This window comes from Berghia stephanieae, chromosome 3 (genome assembly GCF_034508935.2).
Source record: "Berghia stephanieae isolate SIO BIC M18660-M18661 chromosome 3, UCSD_Bste_1.3, whole genome shotgun sequence".
NCBI lineage: Eukaryota > Metazoa > Mollusca > Gastropoda > Nudibranchia > Aeolidiidae > Berghia > Berghia stephanieae.
Genome location: NC_088362.1, coordinates 105,177,203 through 105,190,875, shown reverse-complemented (window position 1 = coordinate 105,190,875; position 13,673 = coordinate 105,177,203). Strand labels below are relative to the sequence as shown.

Below are 13,673 nucleotides of genomic sequence, written 5' to 3'. Positions count from 1 at the left end.
GTTACTCACCGAGTCCCTACCACCAGCGCTATTACCGAGTCATAGAGCTTTTACACACTGAGCACCTATGACCAGCGTTATTACTCACCGAGTCCCTACCACCAGCGCTATTACTCAGCGAGTCACAGAGCTTTTACTCATCGAGTCCCTACGACCAGCGCTATTACTCACTGAGTCCCTACCACCAGCGCTTTTACTCGTTGAATCCCTACCACCAGCACTTTTACTCGCCGAGTCCCTAAAACCAGCGCTAATACTATTAGCTACCAAATCCCTACCACCAGGGGGGACAATATAAGTAAGCTAAAATTAGACCCCAAAAATTCTTACAGTGATGCAGAAAAAAAAACAACGAACAGATCTCTTTCAAATTTACACAAAATGTTTCTTACAACAAGATGGATAGGTTTAGCAATAGTCTTGTAAATAAATTTTTCAGAATTTTTTTTCGATTTCTTAGTGAAAATTTGGTGTGACATGACAGGAAAAAAAATTGATTTAAAAATTCATAAAACTGCTAAATTTTTGTTTAGCTCAAAACCCAACTATCATGATGCAAATCACATCATAAGAAAAATTCTGACCAAATTTGAAGAAAATCTGATGGGAAACAATCCAGATGTGAATGTTAGAAAATCAGAGAATGACGCATAATGAAATTTTGAGAAAATGAAAAATTTGTCTTTAATTTGATAATAAAGCTAATAATGCCGACAAAGGCCAACATTCATCAAGTATAACCAATATGGAACAAGAAAACAGTAATATTTTTATAAATTGATCAAATTCTGAAAATAATTATAAACGATTCGCTAACCCATACCCCTTAGAAAAAAAAAATGCTGTAAAATTGATTTTTTTACGCCCAGAGATAAAATAATTTTGTGGTCAAATATAATGTCATACCTTATGAATTCATCATTATAATCACAAAACCTAATTATTTACAGTATACAATAGGTTATACAGATGATTTCTAGATATATTAAATGATTTTTCAAAATATGATATGGCACGATATCCTCATTTTTCATTTTTTTATTCTACTGGAGAGACAAGTCGTATAAAATTAGATATCTAGTCAAGTTGAACTGCAAAATCAATTCTATTTTAGACAATAAAACAGTTAAATAGTGCACTAGCTCTGAATAAAAAGCAATTTGCTTTCCCAAACCCTTGGAATAAAAATCTCTTTCGCCTCAATACAGAAAAAGTCAACACTACTTGTTTGCCACCACTTTTTTTTGTAGTTCCACAAAGAGGGTTGATCCTGCTCTGGATGGAAAAATTGAAATAAAAAAGAGACATTTCATTAGCAATTTTTGGAAATGGCATTATTGTCATAAAATGCATTTGTCAAGGACATAGCAATTTTTAAAAAATGATCATTATTCACACCAACACACTTGAAATTTCATTGGTTTTACATCCACAGAACAAAACTCTTGGCAACAAACTATATTCTGTCGTTGTTAATAAATTCAGTAGTAATTCAATTCAAATGATGCTTTGCCATTTTCATTTAGAAAAATGAGCATGTTTTTTCTTACTTCTTTTAAATTTCATTTTTTTAAAGCTTCTTTATTGATTTGTTTATAAGTTCTATTGTTGTTCTTATTATAATTTCATTGTCAATATCGTTTTCATCAGCATACTTTTACGGTACTTTTACCACGTTATTCTTACGCTCTTACAGTTACAGTACAGCAGAGCGATACCTAACGCAGGCCTTTAAAGTGCTACTAAATTTGAAAAATTAAAATAAAACGTTTGACAAAAGATCCACAGTTCAAAAGCTAAAACAATTATAAAGTGAAACTACCTCGAGGCTCGAGGAACATCGGGGGTAAGGTCTCCCGCCCATACTGGGCACTGTGGGACTGGAAGTCTAGAGAGCTGCGCCGGTGGAACCCGTAATTTAGTTTCTTAAACGGTTCCGATCATTCAGGAGAGGAGTAGTACCTATCTAGTTGTAGTTATTAGTAGAAGAAGAAGAAGAAGAAGAAGAAGAAGGAGCATGTTCAGGTTCAAGTTCAACCCTCTTAGTAGGCACTTGCAAGAATTTTTCAAAATAGTGGCTATGGGTATTAATTTAGCGTAGAAAAATGAAGGGGAGTGAAACATTAACTAGAGTGAAAAATTATCGCTCTGTCTCAACTGGTTAAAAAGTTATGACCGTTTATGTGGTGGAAAATCTCTCTATATATAGCTTAATAGGAAAAAATGTGACCAAAGCACAGCATCCCAATGGATAATCACGTATAATTCAGAAACAGCTTCAGATACAACTTTGAAATTTTTACATGTGGTAAATCAACATCTCTGTAATACATTGCAAACAGAAAATGAATTATTTATTGAGAAAGAAAAGTATAGTTTAGAGCTGAGACAGCTGAAATCAAGGAAAAAATAGATCACGACATACAAATGAATGACCTATTGGAATTTTGGAAAAGTCAATAATAAAATATTTATTCACATGAAGATAGACCAAGTACACCACTGAATCGGCGTCATTTAGTTGTTCACTTTGAACTTTTCAAAATGAAAATAGACCTCATAAAAGCAAAGATATGAACTGACAAATGTTTGAGGTGGTGTACTCTTCTTAGTTGATAGAGTTAGAGTGAGAATGACGAGAAATGAGTTGCCACTTAATTAAGGAAACAAATTGTCGTATCTAGTTTACTTACCTTCTTTGTTGACTTTTTAATAAAAAGTACATTATTCTCATTTTCGAATGTTTTCAAATTGGAGAAAAGATGAGAATAGGTAAAGGAGCGGTGGTTTGCAACTTTAAACACATAAGAGTTCTGGGAGTACAAATAGTGAAAAGCGGTAGTTTTCGCTATTTGTAGTGGTAGTACAAATAACCACTTCGTTTATAATCAGGATGTCGATGTTGCCAGATTGAAAAAGAGAAATAGCTAAGCTTTACATCGATATTCGCCATGATAGGAATAGCTGTTGTCAAGACCCAAACATTTGACAATATAGACCTTTAGAAAATAAAACGTGGATACTTCCTTTATAAAACTGCATCAAAAACACGTTTTCATTGAAAACTTGCAATATTCATATTTTTGGATTCTAGAATAATGAAACAACTTAAAAAGTTGACTAGTCCAATTTGGCCGAAACATTTTAAAAAAAAAACTATGTGGTCTTGTGGTATGACACTCGCTTTCGAATCGGAAGGTCCTGGGTTTGAGCCTCACTCGGCGCATAGTTGAGTCCTTTGAAAAGGCTCTTTACTCGCATTCTCTCATCGTACTCAGGTGTAAAATGAGCGTTGTCTGTGTCCAAAAAAAAAGAAAAAAAAAAGAAAGATAATACCGCCTTACAGGCGTCCTGTCTTGTCCTAAATGTTAATGTTGCTGTTGGACAGGGACCTGTTGTAAAGCGCTTTGAGCACGTATAGTGGATATTAAGCTGTATAAAAGCTCAATTTTTTTACCGAACCATTTTTTATAACTAAAATTGACTACAGATCACCCCCCCCCCCTCTTAATTTTTTTTCTCTGTTTATTTTTTGTTTACTATAATAATTGGTCAAACAAAACAAAAAACAAAAATTGAGTGATATTCAATAAAATGTCAAATCCAATTTTTAGGTCCAATGAACTTAAAATGGATTAGAAACGCCAAGCTGGTAACTGTAATACATGTCATTGTCTGTTTTGTTCCTTTCCATTTTCACTCTTTCGTTAGTATTTTACGATCACCGGCTTCAGGCAGCCCTTACCGTTTTCTAGTACAAATAAGCGTAGCCTTTAAAAATATATATTATTCAATCAAGGACTTTCTGCCAACTCATAGCTCCATCCTGTTTCCTATGTCTGTTTGTAAATAAAGAAAAATCATGCCAGCCTGGTTTATCCGAATTTCATTTAATTTCTTTCACCAATCTCACAATTCTCTCTCCATTTCTCACATTTGGCATTTTAATCCTTTCCTTGTAACCACAGTCCAATAGTTCAGTGTAGTCAATTACGAATTTAGAATATGGAAACAATTTGAGTCATAGGTTTAGCAAATTGGATAAATGGATTCAAAAAAGGGACTATAATGCTCCCGTAATATTAATATTATTTCAATCCATCAATATTTCGTTGGGTTTTTTCTTCAGATATTTTACATAAATTGTCGTTATGAAACACAAGAAGCGAAGATGTGTTATAGAGGAAAACAACATTATGGTTTCGACCTTCTTTGAAAATAAAAGATATTGCTCTAATTATCTGTGCTTATCTGGCACTACTAGGTAACGGTATGCCAGGCAAAAGGGTTGAAATTTGTTTTCACTGGTGACAAGCATCCCTCATCCTTTTATATGGTCAAAGTTTTAACGAGGTTTGCATCAAGAACAATAGAGTTGAACAAAATTTCTGTGCATATTTTTCTTATTTTATTATGTTGCATCCGAAACGCACGTTCACATCGCCTCAGTTCATGTTATCGAGTGTTAATGATATTTCTCAGAATTTGATATTGTTGACATCACTCTCCACAAAAATCGTTCACTTTACTTTTACTTACACGCCATTACTTATTTGCAGGATTGATAACCCAAATCGTCATGGGCTTGTTGTTGTAATGGAAACACCATCACACCAATGCAAAATATTGTCCATTAGAACAATGTTAAATCAAGCCTTTAATGATAATTGTGTTTGGTTATCAGACCTGCAATTGGCACCGAGGCCTAGACTGACTCGTCTAGACGTCTAGCTATCTAGTCTAGTTTCCAGTTACTAGATACAGACTTACACTGTTCCTCTTACACAAAATTTATTCCATTAAATTATCCAGTCTTTAGAACGTCAAATTCATTCTCCTTAACTACATCTATGATTTTGGCATTAACTTTTCTTTCAATTTTTACTCATTCTAGCCTCTAATTCTAATAACAGTTAAAGGGTTGGAGAGGGGCAGAAGCAATTATATTACTTATAATTATTATAATAATGTCGACCTAGACAGTTTCAATTTTCTGGACCCACCATTTTGGAGAGATCTCCCTTCAAGAAACTTTCTGGTTATTTTTTAAACACTTTTCCACTCACTCTTTAATGCTATGTTAAGTTTCAACCTCAAAGATATTGAAATTTATTTTTAAAAATTGTCTCCATAATAGTTATAGTCTTAATCATTTGGTATTCTGTCGTGCCCATGAATTGTGAAAATGAAACGTTTACTGCCGAATCCTTTCCTTGGTAATCCCATAAAATTTGCAGAAAAAATCCCATGGTACTAAATGTGACCAAAGCTTATTACTTTTGCCTGATCGTGAAGCATCACAATGTTATATATAGGGCTTTGTATTCCACCATGAAACGGGACACAAAGGTCCTTCAAAGTTATGTTTACAATGATTAAACAATCAATTACATAGGCATGCCACCTCCTTCCCTCTGTTTAGTCCTCAACAAAGAATTTGCATTTGGTGGGAAAGAGAGAAATCCACAAAATATGTAAAAACAGCAAAGGCTACGTATGATTTAAAGGAAAATTTTGAGCGTTAATAAAAGTGATCCAATCAAACTTTTAAATTGAAAAGATCTGGTCACAATTTTTAGACTATGATTTGACATAAATTGCCTGAATCACCACATGCACAATATTTTCAAAATTGGAGAAAAAGACAATACATGAGTGATTGTGATGAAGGAGAAGAAGGTGCCCATCATATTACTCCAGACCTGCCCAAGGTTTGCAACAGCACGAGAGGATTTTGGACTAAACTGTATGGGCCCCTGACAGAGTTGAAAAGACAATGGCTTTCCATTACCAATTAGACTTTCAAACATGGAGACAATATGAGGGAGAATGAAGAGGAAGAAGAAAAGAAATTCGTAGGAAATAAAGTCAAATAAAGCAGCTCATTCAATCTTGCCAGATAAATGAAATATTAGAGAGCTGATTCACTCAATTATCTGAATGTATAGGCAGTGAAAACTGTGACAAATTTTGCCTATGTGGTCGTCACAGATTAGGCTTAATCACTGAGGGACCAACAGCATGCTGGTCGCTTGCTGGGAATATCTGGCAGCTCCTACCTTTTTTTGTGAGCAATTAGCAATTGGGGGTGTACTTCAGTGAGGAAATAAATTACAGGAGAGAGCACTCAGCCAGCCTTAAGTTATCACTGGCTGAGCGACGAGGTAGCTGAGACTGATTCGTGCCATATACAGCGCTATAGCCATGAAAAAATTGATGGCATGTTGGAGAGAGAAAACCTAGTTTATTAGTAGTTAGTACGTAGGAGGCAGAAGGATTAACTGCAATAAATACTTCATTTTAATAACGAAAATTGATAATAAGATTAAATAAAAACTGATCATCATTCAGGTTACTCCAATTTAAGATTTATTCTTAGTATTAGTATTCGTTATTTCTTTCTCATAGATGTCAACCATTTCTCTTTTATATTGACTTATTATTAAATATTAAATTAAATATTACGTATTAATATTTTTGATACACACACAAACTCACATACCATCTCTACACACATACACAATACATCATCATCATCATCATCATCATCATCATCATCATCATCAATATTATTATTTTTTTTTTTTAAATTATTATTATTATTATTATTATTATTATTATTATTATTATTATATTATTATTATTATTATTATTATTATTATTATTATTATTATTATTATTATTATTATTATTATTATTATTATTATTATTATTATTATTATTATTATTATTATTATTATATTATTATTATTATTATTATTATTATTGTTGTTATTATAAATTATTATTATTATTATTATTATTATTATTATTATTATTATTATTATTATTATTATTATTATTATTATTGTCATCATCATCATCATCATCATCATCATCATCTGTGCTGTTGTTTTTCTGATGATCAGCGTTATTGTTATTATTATCAGTATTCCTGTTACTGTATTAATGATGATGATGATGATGATAGAAATTCCACCACCACCACCACCATCATCATCAGCATCATCATCAACCCCACCATGATCACCATCATCATCGTCACCATCATTCTCATCTTCATCGTCATCGCCATGTCATCATCAACGTCATTATCATCATCATTATCGTTATCTCATTAATGTCCATTGAAAACAAAAAAATAATTACTTGGAATGAAAATATTAAATAAAAAATCTTGGCTTTTATTCGGTACACAAAGAAAACAGGAAGAATACAGACGAGGGGTTGAGTGTGCTTTGTATAATTAATTAATTGAAAGGTACGGCAGTGTCGTTTCTGCGCTATATGCAGAAGGGAAGGGCAGACGATTACACATGTAGTACGTTTCCAGCTCTCTCAACATGTTTAGTGGCTAATAAGTTATTGTATGCCTTACAGAATTATTTAGGTTGAATGTTCCCAAACAAGGATTTTTGTACAGATTTAGTAATATGACCTCTACAGATTTAGTAGTACGACTCTACATAAACTGCTTTATAAAGAGTTTCGGTCAGTATTTTCTTTTAGATAATCAATTCCTATCCATGAATCCTTAAAGAGACTAGCTGCCCTCACCAACCCCACCTTTTAACTCCATTCACTCTTGCAAACACAGCTGCTTTTGAACATATCTTTTTGTGGAAAGCAAATTAATGATATTTCAATAAAATGCCAGATTTGATTTTTATACAGACGTGAAAGACATCATCACCATGTCTGGGAAATCTGTGTCCGTGTGGGTGAAAGCTGAACCGTTCAGCTACGGTACAATCCCGGTTGCTCCTCACCCACGTCTCAACACAACTGTAAGTATTCCTCGTAAATAAAAGAGGAAATTGTTTAGGGGTTTTTACCTTTATTTTTTTTTATCATAGTAGTTGTGTTTGGCCACATCACATCTCCACTTGTCAGTTACTATTTCTCCACTCAATCAAGTCTCATCGATCAGCTATGTGGATCCTCTCGTATCCTCCCTGTGGTTCTGTAATGACTTCTCTTATTTCTCTCAAAATCAACACTGAACATTTTTTAATAATCTCAATGGTGATTTTTTAAAAAATTCCCATGATATTTGAAAAAAGAAATATGTGCTGTTATTGTTGATGAATTTCTACATTCTGTCTCATTGTTTAATATGACACATGAAAAACCGTTAATGAATGAATCATTTTTATAAAAATGTCTTTTGGTTATAACATAATGGTTGTCCAGTTTGGAATCCACATTGTAACAATTAGAAAAAAAATGGTAAAGGTTCAGAAGAATGCAATGAGAGTTACATAGGGATACTTATTCATAAGTGGTAAAACAGTTGCATATATGAAACAATTAGGATTGTTACTTTATCATGAAGTGTGGGCTAGAAACAACTGATCTAATTTTAAAAAAAGCAAAAGCAAGAGAAAAATAAATTGTTTTTTTGTTTGTTTTTAAAAAAATTAAGTTAGACAATTTAAATTTTACCATTTCCTTTTTTTTTAATTGTAGAATATTCGAAAGATTGTCATATATTCCAAGAATAAAGGAAGTGCTGGCTTTCCGTTTCTAAGGTAATGAAGTGTGTTGATACCCTTAGGTATCAAATTGAGATATTTTATTTTTATGTTACGCCCCAAATGTTTTTTTTTATTTATTTATTTTTGATTTGCTATAAAAAATTTTTTTTACAAATAATGATTCTATGTCAGATCTGGTCCAGCCCTTCATTACAATTTCAATTTCAAATTTAAGTGCTATCAATTCCTCTAGATAGGAAAATGACTAAAAAGCAAAATTTTACTTTGCGACACCATCAGTCTGGAATTCTCTCTCTGATACCAGAAGTTCACATACTATTGAAAGCGTCATGTCTGGACTAAAGACAAAATATTTTAAACTAATATTTCCTTATTGTTTCAAAACCACATACATCATATTCCATAGGATCAGCAATAATTAATAGAGCTGCAATTGTAACATTTATTTTTCTTTAAATTGAGAATATCACATGCTACGTTCAGTGGCGATAGGTGCTCTATCAATTTTATTTATTCATATTTATTTATTTAAGACATTAGACCAAAAGCTCACCAATAAGACTTTTGATTTATTTTTCTTCACATAACTCATTCATTTCTTATTTGAGAAAAACCTGTTAATCTGGACCTTATTTGTCTGCAATACAAAAAAAATTCCTTTTTGGGATGCAACAAAGATTTATTATTATTATTATTATTATTATTATTATTATTATTATTATTATTATTATTATTATTATTATTATTATTATCATTATTATTATTATTATTATTATTATTATTATTATTATTATTATTATTATTATCATTATTATTATTATTATTATTATTATTATTATTATTATTATATACATGTTTTAAGACCGTCTAGTTGACAAGTGATCAATTACTACTGTTAATTTGAGCAGTTAGCTTTAGGAAGTACTTATTTAAAAACTCCACTATTTAAATATATCCTAGATAACATAATTAAATCACGTGTTGATTTTATGGTGTTATAATGCTTTTATTTGATGATCTTATAAGATAAATAAGATTAACCAGGTTGCAAAGAAGTAGGCCTTCAGAGCCATAAGGATCATGAAGCCAGGTTTATTCGGGTTTTGATAGCATTAAATGGATAGTAACAATTACTTGCAACCCTTGGGAGAGGATGCTAGTCTATTGTAAAGTACCTTCTGCCAGGTCTGACAGACTCAGCAGCCCAATCACTGCTGGGTGAACAGGGATTCAGAGAGAAAAAATCTAGGCTACACTTAACATTATATGGGTCTTTTGCTTGCAAGGCAAGTTCTCTTTCAATTGAACCATTGGGTTTCCCTGTCAGATGGTGAGGAATATTGTTACTCTTACAAAAGTTGGTCATTAAGATAAAGGGAGTAGATCTGACTCATGAATTAACAACACAAAATAACGTTTCAGCCTTTGGCCTTTCTCAAGTAAACACAAAATACATATATATTTATATTATTTATGAGTGTTGGTGGGTACTCGTAGGTACGAAAGTGCTCGATAATGATGGTTAGAGCTAATATAGAATACAAATTGTCACTCACATTTTTTGTGGCCGAGACGATTCGTTTCTGTATCTCTTTACACGTCCTCAGTCGGCGTAATCCTTAATAAGGATTACGCCGACTGAGGACATGTAAAGAGACACAGAAACGAATCGTCTCGGCCACAAAAAATGTGAGGGACAATTTGTATTCTGTATATTTATATTAGATTGTCACAAAAGTTGACCAATCTCATGTTATGTTGTAAGGTCGATGAGTACTATCATTTCATTATCTTCAAATTGTTTCTCCCATTTTACAAGCTATTCTGTATGGCAACACATTGCTTGCAACAAGCTTCATCTATCTGAGGATCTAGCATGGATGTGAGTTTTTTGGTTTTTTTCTTATGTTTTTAAAATGGTCTGTAACTATTTATTTATAGTTACATTACTGGTTTTTAATGAGATGTTTTTTTTCAAAGGAGGAAATCATATTGATAATTTTTAAAGCATAATTTCATCTCAATAGCGTTAATTATTTTTATATCAACATAGCAAACTTGTTACATCTTTGATGGAAATCTATTCACTCACACCCCAACCCTTTAGTTCTCCCCCTCTCTATACAGCAGGCATTCACATGAGCGTTTAAACCCCCCCCCCACCCCCCCCTCCACCCCCCAAAAAAAAAATCAAAGTGAAAAGCAACAAAAATATGAAAGCTGACAAAATATGATGCTAAAAAATCTAAACTTTCGCCCTAAAATTCGACTGAATGAAAAATCTGCATTTCAGGCTTCCTTTTCAGTTGGAAATAGTGTCGTAATTCTTAGGGATCGAAAGAAATTGATTAAGACTTGTATATGGCTATTTGCAAAATCAATTAGAATAACAAAAATCTCCTTGTCTTGCATCAGACGGATGGAAATGTTAACGAACTGGATACTTTATGAACTGAAAGATTTACACACAGGAAAGTTACAGCTGTTTAATTATTGTCTGCTCATGATGTAAGAGACTCTAAAAATAGCCGTTTTCATCTTGAAAATGGTATATGATTCAATACACAAAAATGTTTTTATACAACTTCTTGCTCCCCGGAGCCTCTTAAATTATTTAGCAAGTGTTAAGTCTTTTTTGAGAATGCAATCCCAAGAGAAATCGCCTATGCAGATGATGTAGATTTTATTGGATCAACACCAGCAAATATAGACATCATACAAAATACCCTCATGAAATATAACCTCCAAGTCAATGCCAATAAAACCGAATTTACAACAATATCGAGGAACAAAGAGGAATGGAAAAGAACAAAGAAAGTCGGCTCACTAATTGGAGACACCGAGGATGTACAAAGAAGAAAACAGCTATCAAACGCCGCACTTAGTAAACTCACCAATGTATGGATTAGAGGTGACAAAATAAAGAGAAAAACCAAACTGAAACTGTACCGTGCTCTTGTAAAACCGGTACTTCTGTATAACTGCGGCACTTGGGCGTTGACAAAATCCGAAGAAGAACATCTGGATGCCTTCCATCGCACACAGCTAAGAAGGGTACTGGACATCAAATACCCAAAAAAGATCTCAAATGAATCACTCTATAAGATCACAAAAGAAAGACCAATCTCCCTTGACATTTTACAACAACGATGGCAACTTTTCGGTCACATACTACGCAGGGACAAAAACATACCAGCTAACCAAGCCATGTCGGGATATTTCCAAAAACACGGGAACCTTTTCAGAGGAAGACCGATCACAACACTCCCTGTGATCCTAAACAAAAACCTCACAACACTTGGACAAAGCATTAGTCTCATAACGGCAGGGGACCTTGAAAATCTGAGAACCCTAGCAGAGGACCGGCAATATTGGAGACACCTCACTCAGGAAATACTGGAAACAGCCAAGGCGACCCGATCTTTCGGTCGAGACGCAAAAGGCATCTAAGTAAGTAAGTAGTAGTAAGTCTTTTTTTAAAAATTGTTCTGGTAAAAGTGCTTTCTACAGCCTCTTTTATTATTTTCTCTACTGGGGTGTCAAACTTTTCCATGGATATACCCATATAATAATTATTTCTGCCATTAATTTGGTTATAAATTTTGATGTCAAACGGGAAGAATAAGATAGTAATTGTTGAAAAAAACATGAATACTGATGAACATTAACAAAACATCTTTTTTTTAAATTATGGCCAGAAAACTATATATATCAACAGATGAATCTGATCCACAATTGATCTAAAAGTTTTAAGCCCAAGACTTTTTGAATTTTTGGATTTAAGGTCTTTTGACAAATTTTTGTGTCTCCTTAATCTCTTGATACATGAAGTAAAAAAGTTTTCCATCCAAAATAAAGAAAATATGTTTTGTAACTGCCACGGCAGAGTTTTTCTATTAGGAACACAGAAAAGCCAGGGATTATAAAGTCTGCATCATTTTGCTGATTCATCATACCAGTGTATCTCCATTTTTTTTTGTATCCAGGTACTTTCACACTTGCAAGTTTTTCACAGAAAATCCATCACCAATTGAGTGCATTGAGAATGATGAGATTATGTCCACTATTCCAGAAAAACAGGAGAGGAGTAAGTAGTTACTAAGTTTGTGTCTACATGCTTTATGGTGAAGCAGATTTAAGTCATAGAGATTTGATGGAGAGAATAAGGTTTGTGGATGCTAGTTCCTGTCACAAAACTTAGTGTAGCATATCATTTTACAAGGGACCTTGCTCTGTTGTGCAGCTATATGGTCTTGTGGTACTCACCTTCAGACAGGAAGGTCCAGGGTTCAAGTTCCGCTCTGAGTGGCTCATAGTTGAGTCCTTGGAGAAGGCTCTTTATTCACATTATCTCACTGTACACAGGTGTAAATGAGCACCTAGTTGTTAACAGTGTTGTCTCTGTCAGAAAAAAATAAATAATATCACCTAAGAGGCGTCATGTCTCGTCTTACATGGTAAGTGTTGCTCTTGGCTTTAGACCCCTTGTAAAGTGCTTTGAGCATGTTTAGTGGATATTGCACTTAATAAATGCTCAAGGTTTTTTCTGATTTCATTTGATATTCATACTTCTCAATTTATTTGATGGAAAATGACAAGCTTGATGATTATATTTATGACTAAATCAGCTGATATTATTTACTTAAATGAGACCAACCATGTCCAAACATATCGTTTGAAACCAATGATTACAATTGATTTATAAGCTTCACTTATGAAATTTGAGATAGAATTAAATGCCTCAAAATTAAAAAAAAAAAAATTAAATTATTTAATTCTTATCATTTTAACGTTAAACTCAAGTTTCTTTCATCTTGGTTCATTTTGACATAAAACTAGAATGGCACATGGGTCACATAATATTATGTTACAGATACCTACAAAACGTTGATCTTTGAAAGTCACTTTTATACTGCATATAACCTGCATCCAGCAGTGAATGTCAGCGCCTTGAAAGTCATCTGATCTACACTTGCTAATCACAATCCCTAGCAATGAAATAAGCTTTAAAAAGCTATCGGGAGTTAAAGAAAATTGATAAAATAATAAAACTAAATAAGCAATAAGACAGGTGAACTTAATTAGCAATATATTCAATAATATTACCTGCTTTATTGAATTGACAATTTTAATCTTTATTGATATAAATTTGAGGTTTCAATGCAGATATTATAG

At 32.9% G+C, this 13,673-nt stretch overlaps 1 protein-coding gene and 1 pseudogene across 2 annotated transcripts in view; one reads left to right on the top strand and one right to left on the bottom strand.

Annotated features, from left to right (window-relative positions):
* Positions 1–4,273: 4,273 nt before the first annotated feature.
* On the top strand, positions 4,274–12,593 carry LOC144966935 (TBCC domain-containing protein 1-like). Its single transcript, XM_078903629.1, has 5 exons — positions 4,274–4,353; positions 7,675–7,787; positions 8,470–8,531; positions 10,318–10,380; positions 12,485–12,593. The coding sequence occupies exons 2-5, from the start codon at positions 7,695–7,697 to the stop codon at positions 12,591–12,593; spliced, it is 327 nt and encodes a 108-aa protein (XP_078759755.1). The 5' UTR covers positions 4,274–4,353; positions 7,675–7,694.
* Positions 12,594–13,279: 686 nt separating this feature from the next.
* Positions 13,280–13,673, bottom strand: part of LOC144966934 (required for meiotic nuclear division protein 1 homolog) — a 15,848-nt pseudogene continuing 15,454 nt past the window's right edge. Inside the window, exon 10 of the transcript XR_013644295.1 lies at positions 13,280–13,333. The product of XR_013644295.1 is annotated as a required for meiotic nuclear division protein 1 homolog (transcript). The remainder of the gene's footprint in view (positions 13,334–13,673) is intronic.